A 25,494-nucleotide genomic window follows, 5' to 3' on the forward strand; every position below is an offset into this window, starting at 1 on the left:
CACTGCACTCAAGTGCCATCATCCTTATTTCACGGATGAGGAAACTGGGGCACAGAGAGGTTAAGTCATTCGGCCAAAGCTGCAGGGCATGTGGGAGTCAAGAGCCCAGGCTCATTGCTGCCGCCCTGGACTTCAGTTCCTGGACCAGACAGGGCTGCGGCATCTCCCTGCGTGGCCTCTGGCACACCAGCCCTGCGGGGCCACCGGAGCAGCAGCCCGGGCGGACCCTCAGGAGGAGGACAAATCCCGGCCGGACCCCCATTCTCCACGTGGTAGGGAGCCGGGGTCCCTGGAGCACAGCTCCTCAGCCCCAGGGTCGTAGCTCCGCCCTCTGCATCCAACGCCAGCCCTCCGCCCCCGTTTCTGGGTGCATTTAAACCATAGCTATTCCAAGATGCCATCTGGGGCCCCCCGAAGTAGCACGGCCATTCTCCTCTGCCCTGCAACCTTCTTGATCTCATCACTATCTGCCAGTAGATTACGTTTTTTCGTGAACTGTCTCCCCAACTGGATGGAAGTGCCAAAGAGACAAGTATTTTGTCCATGTAGCTCCCGGAAGAGTGAGGGCACTTAGGGGAACCCCGGAAAGATTGTTACTGAGTGAGCAACAAGAGTCGATCCCCTTTGCCCCCCGGGGACACAGCACACACACGCGTATCTATTCTCACGGTGGTCAAACCACCCTAGTTCACCCGTGATAGCAACAACTAGCATGTACGAGTCTGGGGTCTTCGGAGGTTAAGAAGAAGAAGAAGAAGAAAAGGGTTCTCTCAGATGGAGAGAGAAGCTTGAGCAAGTTCACGAAGACCTTGACCGCACTCCACACCGCTCCTCTGGTCTACACGTCCTTTCTGATCTTTTTTGTGCTCCTTGCTGCTCTGAGAGTCTGAGCAGCTTCAGGCGCAGGGTGCCCGCCAGGGAATGAAGCAGTAACCGGATTCGAGGACTCGGCGCACGTGAGATTTTACACGGAGTGGACAGAAGATGGGAGCTCTTACTGACCAAGGGCTCTTGTTCACGTGTGCCGTCATGAAGCAGGTCACGCCATCTAAGAGCGCAGGGGGAGAGCAGTGAGGGGCACCAAGTGCCGCCCAGGAGAGAGGAGGAGGCAGGAGAGGCGAAGAGGTAGAAACAAACGGACCTGTTGAGGCGTCCCGTTAAACACGGTCCTGGGCCCCCGAGTGCCTCGACACTGGCCTGACCCCGGCGCCTGCCGGGAAGGCAGGGAAGGTCCGCAGAGCCTCCGGCCATCGGGGAAGGGAAGAATTCACGGTAGCGAACACCACCTCCCTTGACAAGTAGCTCCACAAATAACTGTAGGGGACGCGCCGTCCTGGCACAGGGCCATGTGGCACGTGCGGGAGCTCTGTGACAGAGAAGGCGGAGTGGCTGGCGTCTGCTTCTGGCGGTGACTCGGGCCAAGGGCACGCGAAGGACGTATGTCACTGAGAAGGGCGTCCTCACACCCCCTGCCGACTCACGCGCTCTGCAGCAGTCTCTATTCCCCAGTTTACTTACCTCTGGGCAGGATTTGGGTTGGGTCCGCGGCCCGCAGAGGTTCTGTCCTCTCAGGGAGAAGGCCCGTGTGCTCGCCGAGGCCAGCCTGGTAGGGACGCGGCCCACCCCGCACCCTGACGGCGGGCAACACGTGGAGAGAAGAGCTCGCGAAACACCCCCAGTTAACTCCTCACGTATGTTCTTCCCTTGGACAACATCCAGCAGATGGGAGGAGAACAGAGACACGGCAAATAAACTCAGATGTTTTATTCTGGAAAGCACATATGCACATATTTCAAACACAGAAAATGAACGTGGGGGTGAATGCCGTAACAGATCAGCTACTGACCACCATGCAGCAAGGGAAGGGAGGGGGTCCGCCGGCCCTCGTAAGCCCGCAGCGCCTGCAGGAGGGTTGGGAACCAGGATACCGAATCCCTACAGACTGCCAAAGAAAACGCAACCGAAACGGCAGGCTCCTAGTGACGAGAAAAACTTACAAATAGAATCAAAACTGATTCAAGTCATACAGTGAAAGCACAAAAGGAAAAAGGAAAGAGATCAATATGATCTGAAACAACCATTTAATAGTAAGTTGCTAACCTTTTATTGGACCTCCAGTCCAAGGTGCCTGAGGACGCGCCATGCTCCCGTGCAGGGTCACTCGGAGCGGCCGTGGGCCCTGTGTGGGACGCTCCGCTAGTCCTGGGGGCCCCCAGCAAGATGCGGCGGAGGACTGGGCCTTGTCTGCAAGGGCCCAGATGGTACCAGGACTCTGGACTTCCTGAGATTTCATGAAAGTCTCTCCAGCACCTAGGCCTCATCACCAGGCCCATGGCCTCTCCTCTTCCCCGCTTCCCTTTATACGCCTGACTGACTCTGGGTTTCCAGAAGCTCTTTGAGGATTTCCCGCTAGAGCGAATGCTGCATTTTAAGTGTTTGTCCTGGCCTCATGACAAGTCATATTGTCCAGGCATTTTTGGCACTTCCTTCCCTCATGCCTAACAGAGTCCTTCCTCCCCTGGTTCGAGATTCCAGCCATTCTCTATAATTAAAACAAGCGTAATTAATATTAGCAACAAGCTGGACTGAATAAACCAGTGAAACCGAGCTTTTCCACCTGTCTTTCTCCATTTGTGTTACTCTGCCAGTTATAAATCTATCCCTGTAACTCTACTTCATGGAGATTTTATTATTTCAGTAGCAGCTTAACCTAAAATCTGTTGGTCTTAATGATACGGATGTTTCTAAAGGCCAAGCCAAATGGCTCTTTCTCACTCTTGTCTCATGAAAGTCTCAAAGTCTCTAAAGAGAAAACTAAAGGACCAGGTTAGCCATGCATCATGTAAGCAACTCATAAAAAAAAAAACAAAAACAAAAACAAAAACAAAAAAAACCCAACTGAATAGACAAGTACAATCACTATGCTTGAAATGTACTAAAAGGGGGGAAAAAGGGATATTAACATATTAAGTTACTATAGTGATTATTTTAACAATCTTCAATAAGAGTCCACTATTGTCTTCCATTCAAGAATTCCCGGGATCAAATGTTCTAGGCCAATTATTTCAGACTGCAGGACTAATTCTAACTGGGAACAGATTACAAACCTGAAGTTCAGGGGGAAAAGTGCTGACAGTCACGTCTAAGGTTTTAATTGCCCTTCTGCTACATAACACTGCTCAGGAGAACACAGAAGTCAGTAATGACAAGGACTTATTAAGGCAAAGAGCTATTAGGGAAAAACAGTTAAGAATACACGAAACAACAAAGGACTAGAAAACGTAACGCAATTTTTTTTAAACACGAAGATGGAGAAGAAAAAGGGATAAAGGATCTAGATCATCAAAATGCCACAAGAAAGAAAAATGCTTTGGGTTTTTTTCCAGGTTATGTGGCAAATCAGAATTCCTTTCCTCAGATTTCACAGGCATTGTTTCCATGTACTGATCTCCGAGCTGCCATTTTCCTTCTGGAGATACGTTCACTGCATAAAAACATATGCAAAAAGTAAAAGGAAGAAAACAAAATCCACTCCCTCTTCAAAGAAGACCAGAAGCTCTTTTACAACTATTAGACCGAATCATCTGTTTCTCTTTCTATACTGCCAGCTGCACTCCAGAAAATAGAACAGCTAATTTCTACTCTCGAGCCATTTACTTAATTTTTAAGCTCTTTTGAGTGAGGACGCTGCTTCAACTTTACAGAGGGAAGGGGCAACAGAGAAGAAAAAGACAGTCAAACATGCTGTGCCCACTCAACTCAATCAAGACCAGGTTCCTCAGCATCCATGTGGAAAATGAAACTTAGATCTTTACCATGTGGGGGATTTTTAAATATTTAACTCTTTACTCAAGATAAAAGCACAAGTCTGTCCTAACTAGAGTAGTATTAAAATGTGACTATTTTACTTTTTCTTCCAAGAAAAAAACAAAACAAAACAGAAGACTAAGGAAGATAGGCATGTTTCCTTGCAAGCAAAATGGAGAAAAAGGTATTATTGTTGTTACCATGATTATTAAGCCACAGACACGTAAAATCCACAAAATGGATTGGTGGCTTTGGAAATGCAGTATCATATCGGAGGTGCAGACTGTTCGGAACATTCTGTACATATCGGGCTGAAACAAGAACCAAAGCAAACCTCAACCCCACTGGCAACGAAATGCCCCTGCGACCTCGGCAAAGACGCAAGGTCTGCTCTGCAGTGGTGCGACCGCGCTCCCCTGGCGCCGCGCAGAACCATCCCGAGTCCACAGGTGAGGCTGAAGGGTTCCTGCTGCCCCCAGTGCGAAGCACGTGCATCATTGGACCAATTTCTGAATAGATTTTTATAAATATATACAAATCAGTTACAGGCACTTGAAATGTCTTTGGCTGGAATAACCCAACATTGCAAGAGAATATATTCACAGAGTGTCCAGGCCCAGGCTGGGTTCAGCAGGCAATGATTATGGTTCTCTCAGTCTCTCTTAGAAAACAGGCAGTTGTGGGATTAGGCATCAGCCAAAGCCACCTAGAAAAGAGCAGGAGGAACAGTCCAGTCACACGGCAAAGCCCAGGTAACTCAGCGCCCCCAGCACCCTTACTGAGTCCGGGTCCCCAACCAAACACCAGGGAGCCATACGGAATGCATCGATCAGGCGGGGAAATTACTAAATCCCTAAGAAAAACTCTCACTTGGCAGGGAATGAAGAGAAATCTCAAAGTCTCTGCAGGAAGCAACCGATCAAGTGGAACCACCATGCTGAGATCGAGTTAACGGTTTTGAAACCCTGATCAGCATTCTAGGAGAGGATTTCTGAAGCTGATAGAGACAGAGGGACAACAGTCCTTCAGGGTTGGCTGCTCCCCAGGGGGACTCTGAGAACAATTCCTAGTCAATACCTTTCAGCAGCTCAAGGCTTGGGTATATGGCTGAAAATCCAAAACCATGATTTATGCTGAGAATAGACTACTTCTGATAAAAAGACCGGACCTAGTGGGTTCGAGCCCCGCGTCGGGGTCTGTGTTGACAGCTTGGAGCCTGGAGTCAGCTTCAGGTCCTGTGTCCCCCTTTCTCTGCACTCCTCCCCTACTTCCAGTCTGTGTGTCTCAAAAACTAAACTAATTTTTTAAAATTTAAAAAAAAATGGGGGGAGGGGGGAGATGGGCATGGAGGAGGGCACTTGTGGGGATGAGCACTGGGTGTTATATGGAAACCAACTTGACAATAAACTATTTGTAAGGAAAAAAAAATAATAAAATAAAAAGAATGAAAAAAAATTAAATTAAATTAAAAAGAAAAAAAAAAAGACAGGAACTAATTCCTCTGGAAGAAGGGTGCCACTCGAAATAAATGGCCCAGGGACTAAGTGGGGACTTCCTGTGTGCAGGGATCTTCAGCCAAATGCTGGGCCAGACCCCACCCACTGCTCACCTTCTCAGGACAAAAGTCAGGATTGCTCTGACGCAATTTGCTGGGTCTGCCTTTGATAACCGCATAGCAAAACATCGTTATCACCATCACGAAGAGGAAGTAACTGGTGTGCATGAGATGCAAATTTATTAATGACCGGTCATCCTAAATGAAGAGAATAAACCAGAAACATGTGCACTGAGTTACTGGAAGATTTCAATGCTGGGTTTCTGGAAACAGGATTCATAACGTCCTGACTTGCCCCAACTTTAATTCTCAAACTGGAACGAGGTTTCTCTTCTGAACTATTAAAGCTGGAGCTAAGTAAAGCTGGTGTTCCTGGGACCTCCCACCCCTTCCGAAGGCAGCCCCCCGCCCTGGCTTCTGCACTCCCGTACTGCCCAAGAATGCCCTGTCCCCATCCTCCCCCCACCCCCAGAGGTCCCAGAGACCAGAGGCTTTAATCCAGATCCTTCTCTTACGTCCTCTGACTGCCCTCAGGTCACATGGCTGACAACCCAAGCCTGTGTTCCTAATTCCTTGTTACTCCCCCACCAAGAAGGCTTCTCCCCTTGGGCAGCTTCATGCCTTTGTCTTTCTCCCACTTTCCAAGTCCCGGATTCACTCCTCTCTGACCTCCCACATGTCGTCAGTCGCCAGGCCTGCCAGCTGCCCCGTCCCAGCCATGCAGGCCTCCCTTTTCCCTCATACATCCCCAGGCCCTGAAACATCAAGCCGTGGGCTCCATCCCATAAACACATCATCAGGTGGGCAGACCAGTCTTCCTAACACACTGCTTCACAAAGACCCTGCAGTGTCCCCCCAGCGAGGCACAAACGTCTTTCTGGAACCTGGCCTCTGTCCAGCATCCAGCCTGATCTCCACTGGTGACTCCTTGCAGGGCCCCAGCCCACCGACTTCCACAACCTAATAAAATGAGACCAAAGAGAAAAAGGACCAGGCAAAAAGAAAAGAAATCCACCTGACATATACTGACCAGAAGAAAAGTCCAGGCATTTACAATAATCCATGCAGTCTGCAAAAACCAGGTTCAAGTCTAAGCAGGAAGCTAAATGAGCCTTCCATCCACTGGTCCAGCTCCACTGGTCTTCCTCCTCATTAAGTAAAATCCACTCCAGCTCTCCAGGTCTAGCCAAAGACTCAGCTCCTCCGATTTACTTCTACCCTTCCGAATTCTAAATGTATACGGATTTTGCTTAAACTGACACTAACCAAATAATCTCTGGGTGCCGGTGTGACTGAGCAGACGGTACAAGCATCTCTCTCATCACCCTCATGAGTCAGGCACACAACAGCTGCTCAACGATTAACTGCTGCGAGCAGAGCAGAGAATGAACAGATGCAGAGTTTGTTAACCAAAGGGGCATATTTTCCCGAGTCTCCACTACCCCTCCTAGTCTCCCAACCCAGCTGGAAGTCTAGACTGGCATGAGCTAAGCTACCCCACCGAGGTAAAGAGGGTCCACATGAATAGTTCCCAGATACAGCTGCACGCGCATGCGCGCGCGCACACACACACACACGATTTTTCTCATTTACCTCCAGAATGAACACGAACACACACACACACACACACACACACACACACGATTTTTCTCACTTACGTCCGGAACAATAACTGTAAGCTTGGGATTTAAAGCATGATAAACTTTTCCAATGGCCCCCTTGTAACACCAGAAAGGATTGTAATCTTGAGCATATTTTGTGTTGGCATCTCTGGCAGTGGTGAAGATCTTGTACCAGAGCGTGGCGTTGCTATACGTGTCGGGAGTGCAGTGCGGTGGCTGTCTGCAGGGGAAGAGAGGGAAAGGCGCGTGGTCAGTGGCTTGAGACCTTTACTTGGGCCTCCCCCCCCCATCCCTGGCACAACACTGAGTAGAGCCACACGTGTGGAAGGAAGAAATAAGGGACGTACAGTTAAGAAAATAACATTACGTTTTTAGTTCACAGAGTTTTTAAAAAAATTATTAAACACATACGGAATAAGAAAGAGGCATACAACACTTAGGAGTCTGGTGGTTAAGACTTCTGCCCTCACAGGTCAATGAACACGGTTCTCCTGCATATGATGTAGCCAAAGAGACATTTGCGCCTTTTAAGCCCATTTCCTAAAATTATCTAAATTCCTAGTCACAACTGGAAGTCTTATACACAAGCTTTTTCATTATATTTTATATAACTGGTTATACATAGCCAATAGCAAATGTTTAACTTACCTGTTCTTGTCCTACAAACCTCCAAATGTCTCAAACAGATAAATCACAGGGTAGCTATTCTTATTTAAAAAGGGTTCATCAGAGAATTCTTTTAAGCTGGCTACGTTCTATGTGTTTTATGTATATACAGATCACTATCTCATTCATAGAGAAAGGAGCCAAAAAACCCCTAAAAAGACCAAGTGGTAACACTGACAGACACACAAAAAATACATAGTAGAAATTCCAGCAACAGAAACTATTGTATAGAAAATAAGATTCATTTATGCTCTCGATTTAAAATCTAACTCCTTCTGAATAATGGAGATCAAAACTTCATCTTTCAGGAAGCTTGATTATGTCACTCTGGTCACAAAATCAGCTCCTACTCCTCGTTTCTGGGACCTGCTTCTACCAACAGGAAACGCAGCCTCAGAACAGGTAACGACAACCAGATGTGTTTACCACCTGCAGAAGCACCCGCTCGCTCGCTGATACTTCTATGCAGAAGTTCTACCTTTAAGATTCCAAAGTCAACTTAAATAATCCTTTAGCCACGTCTGGCTGTGACAGTCCTACAGAGTAATTTACTGGAAGCCATCCTGAGAGTCTGCTGCTGGAAGCGCCCCAGTCATGCTCTGGTACATGGAGCTCGTGACACGCCCCCACCGGGCTCAGGAAGCCACTTACACGGTGACGGGGAACACGCCTGGGTTGGCCGTGAGGGTCATGCAGGCTGTGAACACCACCTGCTCACAGTGACCGTGAAGGGCGCAGTCGTCAGAACTCCAGGCTGCAGGCAGGGTAAAGGTAATGTTTATCTCCTCGTGGGCTTCCCTGCCTAGGAAAGAGAAATCAGGGGTGGGGGGTGTTTGGTAAACAAAGGGAAGAACTCATATATTTATTATATTCTGGGACTTCAATGAATTCTGGACTCAAACCCACCCAGGAATTTGTCTACCTATCAGCCCACAGAAGAAACACATCTGCCTTTGTGGGATTTCAGGAACAAGAGATCTGGGCCAGACTCTGAGTCCTGCTCACCTGGAAGAGCCATGGCTTGGCAAACGGAGAGGGGCCACTGTTTGCCAGGGTCTGGAGATGCCAGGCAAGGGCCCCCAGTGACCGAGTTGGAAAGCTGGGGGCTGGGTGAGCTATTATCACCGCTGTTTTAGCACCTGACCAGCACTTGTACCATTTTCAAATTGCTTTTGTAGGTGTTCATGTAAAATGTGCCACCAGCCCATGATGTGACCAAAGGAGTACTGCTGTTCCCCTTTCACAGAGGAACAGGCTGAGGATCAGAGGGCAGGGAAGTGGTAAGGGCTAAAGAAGCTTAAACAAAAATAAAGGTGTTCTAGGTCCACTTGATGCCCAGAAGTCACCCTTACCTCATTCCCAAGGGAGCAGCTCCCACCTATAAAAGTCAACAGGAGGCTGCCGGGCACTGTAAGTTCCCTAAGGACTTTAAGAGGCTCTTGGTAACAAAGAACCAAAGAGTCTTCTTCTAAGGTCCAGGCCTCTGGTACGAAGCCTTTTCTAATTATTTCAGCTTCCACTACTTCCTCAACATTCTCCTGAATCACTTAAGAGTCTGTCATGGTCAGAGGGCGCTATTGGTCAAAGGACAGCGCTCAATGTTCTATAGATGTTTATTTATTTTTTTTATTTTTTGAGAGAGACGGTGCGCAAGCGGGAGAGCAGCAGAGGAAGAGAGAGAGAATGGTAAGTAGGCTCCACGTCCAGCGCAAAGCCCAATTTGGGGCTTGATCTCACAACTGAGATCATGACCTGAGCTAAAAGCAAGAATCGGATGCTAAACTGACTGAGCCACCCAGACGCCCCTAGGTGTTCATTTTCAGTATTACTATCACACACTTCCTGTAGCATTTCCTTTGCACCAGGAACTATTTTAAGTGTTTGATGAATATTAACTCATCTTATTTTGGACTCTTCCATAATCCTAAAATTCCAACTGGACAAGATCAAATCTTGGGCTTCTTCTGCTTCTTTCCAGCAGCTAGGACAGGGCTGAGCTAATGTAGGCATTCAAAAATTTATAGACTAATAAAAATATTTATAGTATGTACTGAAAACGCCAAGTGAGAAACTTGAATAAAAATTTGTGCTTGTAAACATTAAAGCCAGACTAGGCCTTAAAGTTGCTTCTCCGCTGCTTTTATTGAGAGCCTACTACATACCAAGCACTTTAAGCGAAGACGTAGTAGAAATAGTTCCTTCTTGACTTTATTTAGTTCAAACTCAACACAAGGGGAGACATGCAAAAATAGAGTCTGATGAGCAAAACCACATACTGCTAACACTCAGTCTTCGGAGAACTATTGCCTAGGAAAACCTGGAAGGAAAACGGCTGCACTCACATACCTGAAAGTCCAATCTGATGCCCTAAAATGGTCGAGTACAGATGGGTGATGTTGCGAGAGTACCCTCCAAAGGGCTTCAGCGGGTCCAGGGTTAGGGTGATCGCAACTGAGATGTTAACTGGACCCGAATCCTCCAGGGCCTGAGGGGACTGGGTGGCCGCTCTGGCCTGCCCACTGGTCACTGTGCTCTCCGGAGCCGTGGTGTCATTTGTGAGGTGCTTTAACGTTTCATTCTCAGATACACACAAGTCCAAATCGTTAAACCGCAGCAGAAACGTGTTCCAATCCTGCAGTAAAATGAAACACAGGGAAGTAAGGGTGAGCAAGTCTGAAAGTGCTGCCACCGCACCGTCCGGCCATGACCCGACGACTCCCACGGTGGGGGTCACAGGGCCGCAGGGCAATGACATTTCTGAGTCAATCATTTAAAATAGCACTGACAGTACAGCCATCAGCCTCTGGTGTTGGGGTAACGGTGCAGTTTTCCAAATCACTCTCACATTCACAAGCTAAGTATGAACTCTTCACTGGCATGAGATGGTAAATAAACCAGGAGATTAAACGAACTTATTCAAGAAAATGTGTAAAAAACAAACCAAAATAGCACATTATACATACAGAAAATGAACTAGCTTCAGAACCAAACCTGAAGAGAAAGCTTAAACAAAAGTAGTAAAAATTAAAAGCATTGATCCAAATTTACTTAGCAGTTAAGATCCATTATCTTTTTCTTAAGACTTTATTTTTAAGTAATCTCTACACTCAATGCGGGGCTTGAGCTCACAACGCCAAGCTCAAGAGTCACCCGCTCCACCAACCAAGCCAGCGAGGCGCCCCATGATTATTCTTTAAAAATTAGGCAGCCTTGGATAAAGGGTTAATATCCAGAATCTACAAGGAACTCCCCAAACTACACGCCCGAAAAACAAACAACCCAGTGAAGAAATGGGCAGAAGATATGAACAGACACTTCTCCAAAGAGGACATCCAGATGGCCAACAGACACATGAAACGATGCTCAGCATCCCTCCTCATCAGGGAAATACAAATCAAAACCACACTGAGATACCACCTCACGCCAGTCAGAGTGGCTAAAATGAGCAAATCAGAGAACTCTAGATGCTGGCGAGGATGTGGAGAAACGGGCACCCTCCTACACTGTTGGTGGGAATGTAAACTGGTACAGCCCCTCTGGAAAACAGTGTGGAGGTTCCTCAGGAAACTAACAATAGAACTCCCCTATGACCCAGCAATAGCACTGCTAGGAATTTACCCAAGGGATACAGAAATGCTGATGCAAAGGAGCACATGTACCCCAATGTTCATAGCAGCACTCTCAACAATAGCCAAAACATGGAAAGAGCCTAAGTGTCCATCAACGGACAAATGGATCAAGAAGATGTGGTTTATCTATACCATGGAATACTACATGGCAATGAGAAAGAATGAAATCTGGCCATGTGTAGCAACATGGATGGACCTTGAGGGTGTTATGCTGAGCGAAATAAGTCAGGCAGAGAAGGACAAATATCATATGTTTGCACGTATAGGAGGATTAGGAGGAACTTGACGGAGGAACAAGGGGGAGAAGAAGGGGGGAAATGGTGGGGGAAAGGGAGAGAAGCAAACCATGAGAGACTCTTGAATGCTGACAAAAACTGAGGACTGATGGATGTGGGGGGGAGGAGGGATGGGCATGGAGGAGGGCACTTGTGGGGATGAGCACTGAGTGTTATGTGGAAACTAATCTGACAATAAACTATTTGAAAAAAAAAAAAGTAGGCAGCCGTGGGGTGCTTGGCTGGCTCAGTTGGAGGGAAAGGCATGTGACTCTTGATCTAGGGGTTGTGAGTTTGAGCCCCACGTTGGGTGTAATGATGATCTAAATAAATAAGGCTGCCTTAAAATAATTCCTCAAAAGGTCAATTCTATACATTTTGCTTCCTCTCTGTAGAATGCAAAAGTGCAGTCAGCACCAATATTCATCCCCCCCTTGTCATGGACTTTGGAACAGGACTACCTTAAAACAGGAACAATTTCAAAAAGGAGGAAAAATGATGTTTTCAGGCTTCTCCTACTATCTGTATTGATGACTTAAATCATAAGCAATTTTAAAAACACATACAGCTGATTGTGTTTTGATTAAACTGAAACCAACCTAGTAAAGTACCGACTTGGTTCCATTTTAATTTTCACAGAAATGCAAAGATGAACTCAGGCTGAAACAGCGACAACGAGCTACCCTAGGCTGTCATATAGGACTTCGTTGTCCAAGCAACATTAGTTCACAAAAAGTTGCCCAATGTGAAGACAAACTTCCACTTCTAATTACTCTAACACTAGCACTGATCTAAAATGCCACTTGAGGGGCGCCTGGGTGGTTCAGTCGGTTGGGCGGCCAGCTTCGGCTCAGGTCATGATCTCATGGTTTGTGGGTTCAAGCCCCACGTCGGGCTCTGTGCTGACAGCAAGCTCAGAGCCTGGAGCCTGCTTCGGATTCTGTCTCCCTCTCTCTCTGACCCTCCCCTGCTCATGCTCTCTCTCTCTCAGAAATAAATAAATTAAAAAAAAAAAAGCCACTTGATATCCCTGACTCTCCTTCAGGGAGGTGGATCTGAGGCTTTCTCTCCCATCCCCTCATCAGGCTACCTCTTCAAAAAACCTTTTCCTTGCTGCGTTAGAAAATAAAAAGCCATCTGAGCACTCCTCGAGCAGTCAAGTGAGTCTACCGTTACAGCACCAGCCGATCAGCATTTAGTAAGGCTGCAACTCGATGTATCAAATTCCATTCTCCCCAAACCTACAAACTTAGCCGACCACTCAAACACATTAGGGCTGAAAATGAACATTCTCATCTCATCCCTTCATACACCAGACAGGCGAGAACTAAGGCCAAGAGCAACTTTAAGGACTCTCCAATCCCACAGTTGAAGGCACAATCTGGATTAAGTTTTTTTGATTCATAGCCCCAAACGTTTCCCATATTCCTCAGATCCTCATTTGAAAATAAAAGCACTAAGTTAATCACAACCCAAGTTCTGCAGCATCTTGGCACTGGTTTCTTGCAGAGCTTAAGTCCATTTTAACAGCTGGACAAAGCCAATGTCAGGCCCCATTTTGATTATTAAGGACTAATTATCCAGGCTACCTCTTAATCACTTAGCTTGGCTGAATGTTCAACATGGCCTTAGGCTCTGAGGAAAAGTAATGCCGGGATGCTGCGGAGCCCTGATTATGACTAGAATATTCATTTTCAGCCCTAATGTGGGTGCAGCCTATTTGCACAACCTTTAAAGATTCAGGCAGTGTTAGAAGAGAGGGAAAAGTGAGCCAGCCAGCAGGTGTCTTCTTGGCCAGAAACTTTTTGAAAGGGTTTCATGGTAGAAATAGCTAAAACCAGTCACCTAAACTGTGAGAGAGTTCACTTGTGAAGGTGGCCCTTCCTGCCAAGATATTCTACGATCTAGAATACCAGAGCGCAGAAAAAACCCTGACCCCCAGTACACTGGGGAGAAGCCTCCTCTTAGTCACGAGGCACGCACAACGTGGCAACACTGCAATCTCAACCCCCAGCCCCGCTCCTGCTCCCACCTAGGAACACGCCCAAACAGAAAAAGGATGAGAGAAGGCACTCCAAGAATCTACAAAGACAGGAACTCATCTGCCCTCAAAGAAATTTTATCCACCAGTAAACTCACCATGTAATTAACTGAGCATTATTTCTAATGTACAAAATACATTTATTAATAGGCACATTATCATTCACCTCTATTAAGTAAGAATTGTTAATTCTGTATAGTTTTCTTTGTATTCGCAAAAATATACCTTTTAAGATCTGTATTGTGAAGTTCAAACTATTGTATGCCTGGATTAAGGATTAAAGAGCAATCCCCTAATAATGTATTTAAACTGACCACAACATAAAATCTAGAAGGCAAGTTTGCAGATAACTGAAGTTCTGCTTACTTAAAAAAAAGACAAATAAATGTGGGAATAAGATCCAGTGATCTTATTTCTTTAATATTCCTTCTACAGCAGTGACAAAGCTATCAGTACAGCTAATAAAACTCGATGACATGTGGCTTCAAAACAACAAATATTTACAGTTTTTAAAAATAACAATTAGCCAATTTAAGATAAATTTAAATTATTTATTTAATAATAGCAAATATCTTAGTTCTTGGTCTTTCTGACAAACATTTTTACAAATATACTTTCCAAAATACATGTTTTACTGCTGCAATCAATAGTTATCTACCTACATACCTTCTAACAAAGTGAGTCACAGGGAAGACAAAAGACTCGGAATAAATGTTGCTCTTTCGCACTGGATTAAAAAAGTCCCCACCAAAGAAAGGTGTATGGGGGGGTGCAAGGGTGTTCTCCCACTGTGGAAGGTCAGGCCAGCCTGACAGGAGAATGTAGAACATACGATACCTCTGCCATCTCCGGTGACTTAATCTCCTTGATTTTGAAGAAGTAGCCCAAGGTCAGGAAGGCTATTGCCATGGCGCTGACACTGATCATAAAGACCACAAGGGGAGGCCGGCTGCTGATGTACAGCTTCAGGTTCTCCAGGGGGTTGATGCTGAACATTATTCTGATCAGCTCCACCTGAAAGGGATTAATCAGAAGACTCAGGAACTGACTCACCCAAAGAAACCCTAGGATCCCCACTGATGTTTCCTTTAATGGTGTTGGTGGGTGAGGGGCGCCTCACTAGCTCAATGGGTTAAACGTCCGACTCTTGATTTCAGCTCAGGTCAAGATCTCACGGTTTGTGGGTTCCAGCCCGGCCTAGCTAACAGCATAGAGCTCGCTTGGGGTTCTCTCTCCCCACCACCCTCCTGTCCCTTCCCCGTGTGCACGTTCTCTTTCTCTCTCTCAAAGCAAATAAACTTATGAAAAGAAAAGAAAAGAAAAGCTATAAAAGAAAGTGTTGGGAAGTCACTCACTACTGAACTTGAGAAATGTTTAATCATAAATCCACTCCAAAGCCAAGAAGGCAAAAACACTAAATGTGAACTGTCATTATGTCAAAGTGGTAAGATATTGAGAGATAGGCCTTTCTCTTTCCATCTGAATCTTCTAATTATTCTATAATGAACACTTATTTTTCCATAAGCACTATTATAATAGCACTTGCTATTTCCACTAATAGGACACCAACAGATGCCCACACATACAAGAAACTGAGGATGTTCTCATTTCCTACCATTGAAAGTCTGACTTCTATTTGTTCAACATTCTGTCCTGTTCGCTGCCATACGCACGTCCATCCCAGTGACTGGCACAGAGAGGCATGTATTTAATTGTACCACTCCCCTGCTTAAAGCCCTCCCAAGGCTTCCCACTGGACCTAAGAGGATATCGGTGAGAGCTCCACGATGGCCCACAGGGTTTCGTGATCCAGAAGCCGCACCACTTCCCCTGCTCCCTCACCGGGCTCTTGCCACACTGGCCTTGCTACTGTTCAGGATCACCTTGTCACTTTCTGCAAGGAAGTCAGTGGGGACTCGGACAGAGATTGCGCTGAATCTGTAGATCGGTTTGGGGGATACTGCCATCTTAACAGCACTGCCTTCCAGTCTATGAACCTTCCCATCTTGGGTCTTCTCTAATTTATTCCAATAAGTTTTATAGTTTTCAAAGTACACATTTACACTTTGTTTGCCAAATATATTCTGAAGTATTTTATTCTTTCTGGAATTTTTGAACATGTCCTTTATGAAGGTGTTTCCCCCAAATTTCCAATGCTTGTTCTTAAAATGCAGGTTTCCACTCAACAGTCAGCCCTCCCTGACCACCCTCAGCCCCCACTCAATACCCTGCGTTAGTTCCTTCACACTGTTAAGTGCCAGTCAAGAGTACCATTAATTTTCTACTTGTTTGTTGTCACTCGTCCCTGGTTTCTGAGCTTCATGACAACAGAAATTTTGCCAGTATTGTTCACTGCGATGGCCCTGGTCCCTGGCCCCTACATCAGGAACTGACATGTCATGAGCAATTATATACATGAACAGACTACAACACAAACAACTAAAAATAAAATATAAATATAAAATATAAAAATCCGTGACAGCTATTAAATTTAAAAGAGAAAAAGATGCATCCACACCCATTAAGAACAGTAACCACTTGCAATAAGCCAGGCTGTGGATCCATTCGCCCTCAGAGAATCCTTTGAGATGGAAAATAATATCCTTTGTGCTCTCCCCAAAGGCCACAACTGTGTATGTTCTGTGTGCTTTCACATGTATATACCTAATCAGATACAATTACTGATATCACATACAAACACTTGCAGAAAATGATATACTGACTATATATCCTTCCGCTTTTTTCACTCAACATTCAGTTTAGGAGATTTATCTGTTCATCTATGCAGATCTAGTTACTGAACTTACCTGCTGTGTAATATGCAACTGTGGTTGGGTTTTGCTGGACTGAGGAGCCCTGTGAGGTTCTTCCCGGGTTCCCTTGGCAGGGCCCCGCGGCAGGCACAAGAGTGGCTCTGACACAAGTAGGTCACAGTGCAGGTCCATGTGCAACCTGACTTGGTCACACCAGATGGCTCTCCAAGGAAGCCGTGACAGTCTGCACTTTCTCCACCATGATAGGGCTTATCCCTTTCCCAACACGTACCAACACTTGATATTCTCAAGTAAACTCACGGATCTGAACCAACAAGATCGATGTGAAATGTTATCTCATCATTATTTTATTTATTTTTATTTTAGAGAGAGTAAGCACAAATGGGGGAGAGGGGCAGACGGAGAGAGGGAGAATCCTAAGCAGGTCCCAACTCAGTGCAGAGCCCGATGTAGGGCTCAATCCCGTAACCCTGGAATCATGACCGGATCCAAAATCAAAAGTCAGACGCTCAACAGACCAAGCCACTTCATCATTATTTTAAACTGCATCTCCCTTGAACTGAGCATCTTTTCACTTCTTTATCAGCCAGTTAGGTTCTTCCTATGTAAACTGCCTGAATCATTGGCCATTTACTAGTTAAGATGTTTGTCTATTTCTTATTAATGTTCAAGAGTTCATTTTATATTCTGGATACTAAGCCTTTCTCAATTTATTATGTTGTGTGTACTCCAAGTCTGTGGATTTTCTTTAATATAGTCATGGTATTTTTGCCATACAAAAGGTTCTTGGTTTTTTAAAAATTTTATTGTTTAATTTACATCCAAGTTAGCTAGCATATAGTTCAACAATGATTTCAGGAGTAGGCTCCTTAATGCCCCTTACCCGTTTACACCATCCCCCCTCCACAGCCCCTCCAATAACTCGTTTGTTCTCCGTATTTAAGAGTCTCTTATGTTTTCTCCCCTTCTCTGTTTTTATACTATTTTCGCTTCCCTTCCCTTATGTTCATCTGTTTTGTATCTTAAAGTCTTCATATGGGTGAAGTCATAATGATATGTCTTTCTCTAATTTCGCTTAGAATAATACCCTCTAGTACTATCCACGTAGTTGCAAATGGCAAGATTTCATTCTTTTTGATTGCCGAGTAATACTCCATTGTATTTACATACCACGTCTTTATCCTATCCATTCATCTATCAATGGACATTTGGAGCTCCTTCCGTACTTTGGCTACTGTCAACAGCGCTGCTATAAACATTGGGATGCACGTGCCCCTTCGAAACAGCACACCTGTATCCTCTGGGTCACAGGGTAGTTCTAGTTCTAATTTTCTGAGGAACCTCCCTACTGTTTCCTGAGTAGTTGCGCCAGACTGCATTCCCACCAGCAGTGCAAAAGAGATCCTCTTTCTCCGCATCCTCGCCAACATCTGTTGTTGCCTGAGTTAATTTTAGCTATTCTGACAGGTGTGAGGTGGTAGCTCGTCATGGTTTTGATTTGTATTTCCCTGATGACGAGTGATGTTGAGCATTTTTTTCATGTGTCGGTTGGCCATCTGCATGCCTTCTTTGGAGAAGTGTCTTTTCATGTCTTTTGCCCATTTCTTCACTGGATTATTTGTTTTTTGGGTGTTGAGTTTGAGAAGTTCTTTATATGTTTTGGATACTAACCCTTTATTTGATATGTCATTTGCAAGTATCTTCTTCTATTCCACCTGTTGCCTTTTAGTTTTGCTGATTGTTTCCTTCACTGTGCAGAAGCTTTTTATTTTGATGAGGTCCCAATAGTTCATTTTTGCTTTTGTTTCCCTTACCTCCGGAAACATGTTGGGTAACAAGTTGCTGTGGCCGAGGTCAAAGAGGTTTGCCTACTTTCTTCTTGAGGATTTTGATGGCTTCCTACCTTACATTTAGGTCTTTCATCCATTTTGTGTGTGTGTGTATGGTGTAAGAAAGTGGTCCAGGTTCATTTTTCTGCACGTCGCTGTCCAGTTTTCCTAGTATCATTTGCTGAAGGGACTGTCTTTATTCCAGTGGATATTCTTTCCTGCTTTGTAGAAGACAAGTTGGCCATACTTTTGGGGTCCATTTCTGGGCTTTCTATTCTGTTCCACTGATCTAAGTGTCTGTTTTTGTGCCAAGGGTTCTTGATTTTGTTTAAATAGCTTTACTGAGATCTAGTTCACATACCACACAATTCACCCATTTAACATATACAATTCAATTCATAGGATTGGGCAATCATCACTAAAATAAATTTTCAAACATTTTCATCATCTCATAAAGAAACCCCATCCTCTTTAGCTGTAACCTCCTATTCCTTCCAGCCCTAAGGCAACCACTAATAACCTCGTCTCTACGATCTGCCTATTCTGAACATTTTACATAAATGGAATCATAATACATGGTCTTTGGTGACTTCTTTCACTTAGCATGATGTTGTCAAGGTTCATCCACATTGTAGCACACTGTCGCATATACCAGTATTCCATTCTTTTTATTGCCCCAAATATTCCACTGTATGAAATGTTTTTTTCATATATTTTGCTTATCCATTCATCAGTTGATAGACATTTGTTTCTACTTTTCATCTATTATGAATAATGCTGCTAAGAACGTACATGTGTAACCATCTCGTGTGGACATAGGTTTCCACTTCTCGTGGCTGGTTCTTTCCTATATACCCTATGAGTGGCACTGCTGGGTCATGTGGTAACCACATGTTCAACCGTTGGCAGACCTGCCAGGATATTTTCCAAAGCAACTGTCCCGCTCTGCATTCTCACCTGTAGTATGAATTACAATTTCTCCACAACCTCACCTATTCTTGTTATTGTTAGAGCCATCTGCCGGACATGAGTGGTTATCTCGCTGTGGTTTGGTCTGCATTTCCTTAAACAGCTGTAAGTCCTTGATTTTAATGTATGAAAATTTATCAACCTTTGCCTTTTATGATTATGTGTATATTAAGAATCCCTTGGGGATCTTTACATGTCAAAAAGATTTTTATCATTACTTTCCTTTACAAGTCTTATAGTTCTACTTTTGACTTTTAGTCTCTCTTATCTACTTGGAATTGATTTGGGATTCCAGAATCTAGCAGGTTTCTTTCTGGTTTAATCTTTTTCTACATAGGTGGCCAACTGTCCAATCCCATTACCTGAACATGGTTTTATATTGAACATGGATTTAACACGGATTTATAATTCCAGCTCTCATATACATCAAGCTCCCACGTGTATGTGGGTTTGTTTCTAGGCTTTTGCTCACATTCTATCATGATGTCTGTATCTCCCCAAGTGAGTACGATGCTGTTTGAAATCTTGCTATCTAATACAAGAAGTCTACCATTTTACTTTTATTCAAAACTGTCTTAGCTATTCTTGGCCCTTTACCCTGCCATATGAATTTTAGGTTCCACTTGTTAAGTTCCCAGAAAAATCTTGTTGAGCTGTAAATGGGAATTGTACCAAAAAGACTATTAATTTGGGGAAGAAATGACATCTTTATAACACTGTGTTCCCTAATCTATGAACAAGATCTCTCTCTCCATTTATTTGGGTCCACTTTCCTTTTTTAAAATTTTCTCTTATGCATCTTGTTAAACTAACTCAAAAACATACTAATTTATGCCACTATTATTGACAGGGTCTTCTAAAAATTACATTTTCTGTTATAAGTGTATACAAATAAAAGACTTTGGTATATTGACCTTGATTCCAGACACATTGCTGAAATCTTTTAAATTCTAATTAGGCTATTTGTAGCTTCTCTTGTTTTATGTAGACAGTCACACTGCAAGCTAATAAGTGTTTCTGCCTTTCTAGGCCCTATTTCATTTATTTTTCTTATGGCTTTAACTAGAATCTTCAGTGACATGATAAATAGAAGTAGCAATAGTAGAAATCCCTGCCTCATTCCCACCTTTAAAGGAAATGCTTCACTATTAAATCCAGTAAATGTTAGAGGTTTCTGAAAGAAATCTCTCACCAGGTTAAGGAAATACTCTTCTGTTTCAAGTTTGCAAAGAGACTTTGATTATAAACAACTGTTACATTTTAATGACTGTTTTATCTGCAACTTAATTTTTTCTTTTAACCTGTTGACATGAACTATGTTGATTTTTTTCATGTTGACTGATATTTCCACTTGGATAAACTTTATATGATCAATCATGATTTTTTAAAACTACACTGCTGATTTGTGTTTGCTAAATTTTATTCAGACCTTTCAGTATCTCATAAGTGATATAAGAAAATGATCAACCATGATCACACACTGACTGTATACATTCCTTGACTAGTAGGATGAAATCATCCTAGTAACATAAAATTTAATCTGTCTAGACATGTATTTTCTAGAACCTATGTAAGATATTGGTTTTTCTCTTTCTTAGAAGCTTGACAGACCTTGACCAAAAAGACCACCTGAATTCGCCAAGTTTTTGTTTGGTTTTAGATCTGGTTGAGTTGTCTTAAATGCTTCATCAGAGTTTTAATGACAGCCAGTCTAGGTTTTTTATTTCTACTGAGTTGGTTTTGATAAGATGTGTTACTCTAGGAAATTACTCATTTGATACTGGTTTTTAGTATTTCTGGCACAGTATTATTTTGTGATTTGTTCCATTTTTAAGTTACTTGTAGTTATGTTTTTTCCACTACAAATGTTGATTTGTGTTTGCCTTCTCCTCTTTTTAACCAATATTACCACAGATGTATTGCATTGATGTTTTCAAAGAACCAGTATTTGGTTTTATAGACTGTGTCTAAATAATTTGTTTTCCATTTCAGCAATTTCTATATGTGGTTTTTATAATGTTTCTCCTGCTTTCTTTGGGTTTACTCAGTTTGATTTCTCCAACTCCTTCAGCTGGAATCTTAGCTCAGAATTTTTATTCTTCTTTTCTAATGTAAGCATTTCAGAATATAAATTTCCTGCAACATACTCCTTCTTTACCTAAATTATATTTATGCTCTTCCCACTACCACCAATCTAATCCATTAGCTAATCTTGTTGATTTTTTTTCCAAAATATATTTGAGATTCATCCACTTTCCCCCATCTTCTCGTGAAGATGTACCAGCTCTCTACAGCCCTAAAACCTCTATATACAAGCATCTAGTGCGTTATCTCTACACCTACATATACCACAACATGTCCAAAACTAAACCCATCTGCTTTCCTGCCACTATAACTCTTTCCCCTGTATTCCCCATCTCAATACAGAACTCTGGAAAACATTCTAGACTACTTGTGCCTTCCCCACCGTATCTAAGCAATTACTTAGTGCTAAAGATTCTATTTCTTTAATATCTCTTCCTTCCTCTTCTTTTCCATACTCCTTGTCTACTGCCTTTAGTTCAAGCCTTCATCATCTTTTACTTGTAACTATCACTGACAATCTCACTTGGATCTGCATCAAATAATGCATCCTCTATATGCTATGAGAGTGATTTTTCCAAATGCAAATCTGGTCATGTTACTGCTTAAATCTCTCAGATGACCAAGGGATAAAAGTCCAAGCTCCTTAGAATGGCAGTCCACCATGAGCTAGGTCTTGTCTACTTCTCAACAATCTAACTGCTTGCAATTCCCAGAACATATGAGACGATATTATAGTTTCAAGCCTTTGAGTCCACTGGTCCTCCTGACCTTCATGAACCACATTCCACTACTTCACTTGCCTCTTTCAAGACTCAGCTCATGGGTTACCTTCTCTATGGAATCTTTCCCAGCCCTTCCCTACACCCAGCCCCTCAGGGAGAATTGACTACTTTCATTTATATCTCCTCGCTATACTCTGCAACTTTCTCACAACTACTCACTGCAACTGTGTGTGTATACATTTATCTTCCGAACCAATCTGTAAGCCTCTCAACAGCAGATACAACACCTTACTTGTCTCTGCATAATCAATATCCAGACACAAAACAGGCTATATTTTAAAACGCATAAATTCAGGGATGACTGAGTGGCTCAGTCGGTTAAGTGTCCGACTTTGGCTCAGGTCATGATCTCGCAGTTCGTGGGTTCGAGCCCCGCATCAGGTTCTGTGCTGACAGCTCAGAGCCTGGAGCCTGCTTGGGATTCTCTGTCTCCCTCTCTCTGCCCCTCCCCCAGCTGAGCTCGGTCTCTCTGTCTCTCAAAAATAAATCAATGTAAAAAAAAATTTTTTTAACGTGCAAGTTCATTAAATGAATCATATAAATCCAGACTTAAGACATAAACCAAAAAAATAATCTAGAAAGTGATTATAACACGACTGCAGGACACAAGGCCAATATACAGAAGACAACTACATTCCTATATACCAGTAAGAATAAGTTGAATTTGAAATTACAAACACAATACCATTTATATTAGACCCCCCAAAATCAAATACACAGGTATAAATCTAACAAATATGTACAATACCTATATGAGGAAAACTACAAAACTCTCATGAACAAAATTAAAGAACCAAATGAATGGAGATATTCTACGTCTGTGGACAGAAAAACTCAGTATGTCAAGGCATCAGTTCTTTCCAAGATGACTCATACATTCAACACAATCCCAATAAAAAATCCCAGCAAGTTATTTTGTAGATATCAACAAACTTTCCTAAAGTCTCTATGGAAAGATAAAAGAACCAAAATAGACAATACCAGAGGAAAAGAAGAAAACTGGAAGACTGACTCTACTTGACTTTAAGTCTGACTATAAAGCTATCATCAGTAGTAAGACCCTGGAATATTGGTCAATGGAACAAAACAGAGAGCCCAGAAATAGACCCACCTAAATGTAGGCAACTGATCTTTGCAAAAGCAATACAATGAAGCAAAAACATATGTTTTTAACAAACAGTGCTGGAACAACTGAATATCCACCAAAAAATGAATCTAGAGGAGCCCAGATGGCTCAGTCAGAAGAGCATGTGACAATCTCCAGGTTGTGAGTTCAAGCCTAACAGTGTGTGCAGGGATTACTTAAAAATAAAATCTTAAAAAAAAAAAAGGCTCTAGACAGAAACTTTATGCTCTTCACAAAAATGAATTCAAAATGGATCACAGACCTGAATGTAAAATACAAAACTCTAAAACTCCTAGATGATAACATACAAGAAAGTCCAGATGACCTTGAGTTTGGTGACAGCTTTTCAAATATGACACCAGGGGCGCCTGGGTGGCTTAGTCGGTTGAGCGTCCGACTTTCGCTTAGGTCATGATCTCACGGTTCGTGGGTTCGAGCCCCACGTCGGGCTCTGTGCTGACTGCCAGCTCAGAGCCTGGAGCCTGTTTCAGTCTGTGACTCCCTCTCTCTCTGACCCTCCCCTGCTCACTCTTTCTCTGTCTCTCTCTCCTAGAAACAAATAAAACATTAAAAAAAAATTTTTTTTTAAATTAATATGACACCAAAGGCATCATCCATGAAAGAAAGAACTGATAAACTGGATTTCATTAACACTCAACATCACTGATTATCAGGGAAATAAAAACTACACTGAGATATCACCTCACACCTGTCAGAATGGCTAAAATCAAATAAACTTACTAAAACTTATTTTAAAAATAAACATAATAAAAAACATTTAATAAATACATAATTAAAAATTATTTTTAAAAAGGGGGGGATGCCTGGGTGGCTCAAGCAGTTAAGCATCCAACTCTTGGTTTCAGCTCAGGTCAAGATCTCATTGTTTATGGGTTCGAGGCCCACGTCAGGCTCTGCGCTCACAGTGTGGAGGCTGCGTGGGATTCTCTGTCTCTCCCTCTCTCTCTCTGCTCCTCTCCCACTCATGTGCGGGCACACTCTTTCAAAATAAACAAGCAAACAAACTTTAATACAAAGTATTTTAAGAATGGCTAAAATAAAAACACAAGAAACAACAGGTCTTGGCAAGGATGTGGATAAACAGGAACCCTCCTCCACTGTTGGTGGAAATGCAAAATGGTATGGAGGTTCCTCAAAAAGTTAAAAAATAGAACTACCCTATGATCCAGCAACTGCACTACTGGGTACTTACTCAAATGATACAAAAATAATGATTCAAAAGGATACATGCACCTGAATATTTATAGCTGCATTACCTACAATAGACAAACCATAAAAACAGCCAGTTTTCATCAACTGATGAATGGAAAAAGAAGTGATGTATACACACAAGGAATACTGCTCAGGGGTGCTTGGGTGGCTCAGTTAGTTAAGCATCCTACTCTTGATTTTGGCTTAGGTCACAATGTCACAGTTCTTGGGACTGAGCCTGGTGTCAGACCCCCTGCTGAGAATGCAGAGCCTGCTTTGGATTCTGTCTCTCCCTCTCTCTCTCTACGCCCCTGCCCTGCTCATTCATTCATTCACTCATTCTCTCTCTTTCAAAAACAAATAAATAAGTAAACTTTTTTTAAAAAATGGAACATCGCTCAGCCACAAAAAATAATGAAATTTTGCCATGAGTAAAAGCATGGATGGAGCTAGATTATCATGCTAAGTGAAATAAGTCAGTCAGAGAAAGACAAATACCGTATGACTTCACTCCTGTGTGGAATTTAAGAAGCAAAACAAACAAGGGGAAAAAGAGACAAACCAAGAAACAGACTCTTAATTATTAAGAACAAACTGAGGGTAACCAGAGGGGAGGTGGGTGGCAGAATGGGTAAAAATAGGCGATGGGAATAAAGGAAGGGACTTGTTATGATGAGCACCGGGTGTTGTATGCAAGTGTTGAATCACTAAATTGTACACCTGAAGCTAACATTACACTGTATATTAACTATCTAGAATTTAAATAAAAACTTAAAAAAAAAAAACTAGGTTTCATTAAAATTAAGGATTTCTGCTCTATAAAAGATACTGTTACGAGAATGAGAAGACAAGCACAGATGGGGAGAAAATATTGCAAAAGACATATCTGATAAAGGGCTGTTATCCAAACTAAACAAAGAACTCTTAAAACGGTAACCGCACAATTTAAAAATTGGCCAAGGATCTTAACAGACAGACAAACCTCAACAAAGAAGATCTACAGACGGCAAAGAAGTATATGAAGAGGCCCTATATCACAGGTTCTCAGGAAATGCAAATTGAAACAACAACGAAATACCACTACGCTTCCTAGAACGGCCAAAACAGAGAACACGGACAATA

General features: G+C 43.1%; 1 protein-coding gene across 1 annotated transcript in view; it reads right to left on the reverse strand.

The window, feature by feature from the left end:
• Positions 1–1,749: 1,749 nt before the first annotated feature.
• TMEM248 (transmembrane protein 248) overlaps positions 1,750–25,494 on the reverse strand; it is a 32,523-nt gene continuing 8,778 nt past the window's right edge. The window contains exons 2-7 of the mRNA XM_077777834.1: positions 14,433–14,609; positions 9,997–10,282; positions 8,302–8,452; positions 7,021–7,204; positions 5,417–5,560; positions 1,750–4,513 (exon numbers count right to left, since the gene is read on the reverse strand). Of these exons, the coding sequence (XP_077633960.1) occupies positions 4,493–4,513; positions 5,417–5,560; positions 7,021–7,204; positions 8,302–8,452; positions 9,997–10,282; positions 14,433–14,591 (945 nt within the window). The 5' untranslated portion in view covers positions 14,592–14,609 and the 3' untranslated portion in view covers positions 1,750–4,492. The remainder of the gene's footprint in view (positions 4,514–5,416; positions 5,561–7,020; positions 7,205–8,301; positions 8,453–9,996; positions 10,283–14,432; positions 14,610–25,494) is intronic.

This window comes from Crocuta crocuta, unplaced genomic scaffold, assembly GCF_008692635.1.
Source record: "Crocuta crocuta isolate KB4526 unplaced genomic scaffold, BGI_CrCroc_1.0 scaffold217, whole genome shotgun sequence".
NCBI classification, from domain to species: domain Eukaryota; kingdom Metazoa; phylum Chordata; class Mammalia; order Carnivora; family Hyaenidae; genus Crocuta; species Crocuta crocuta.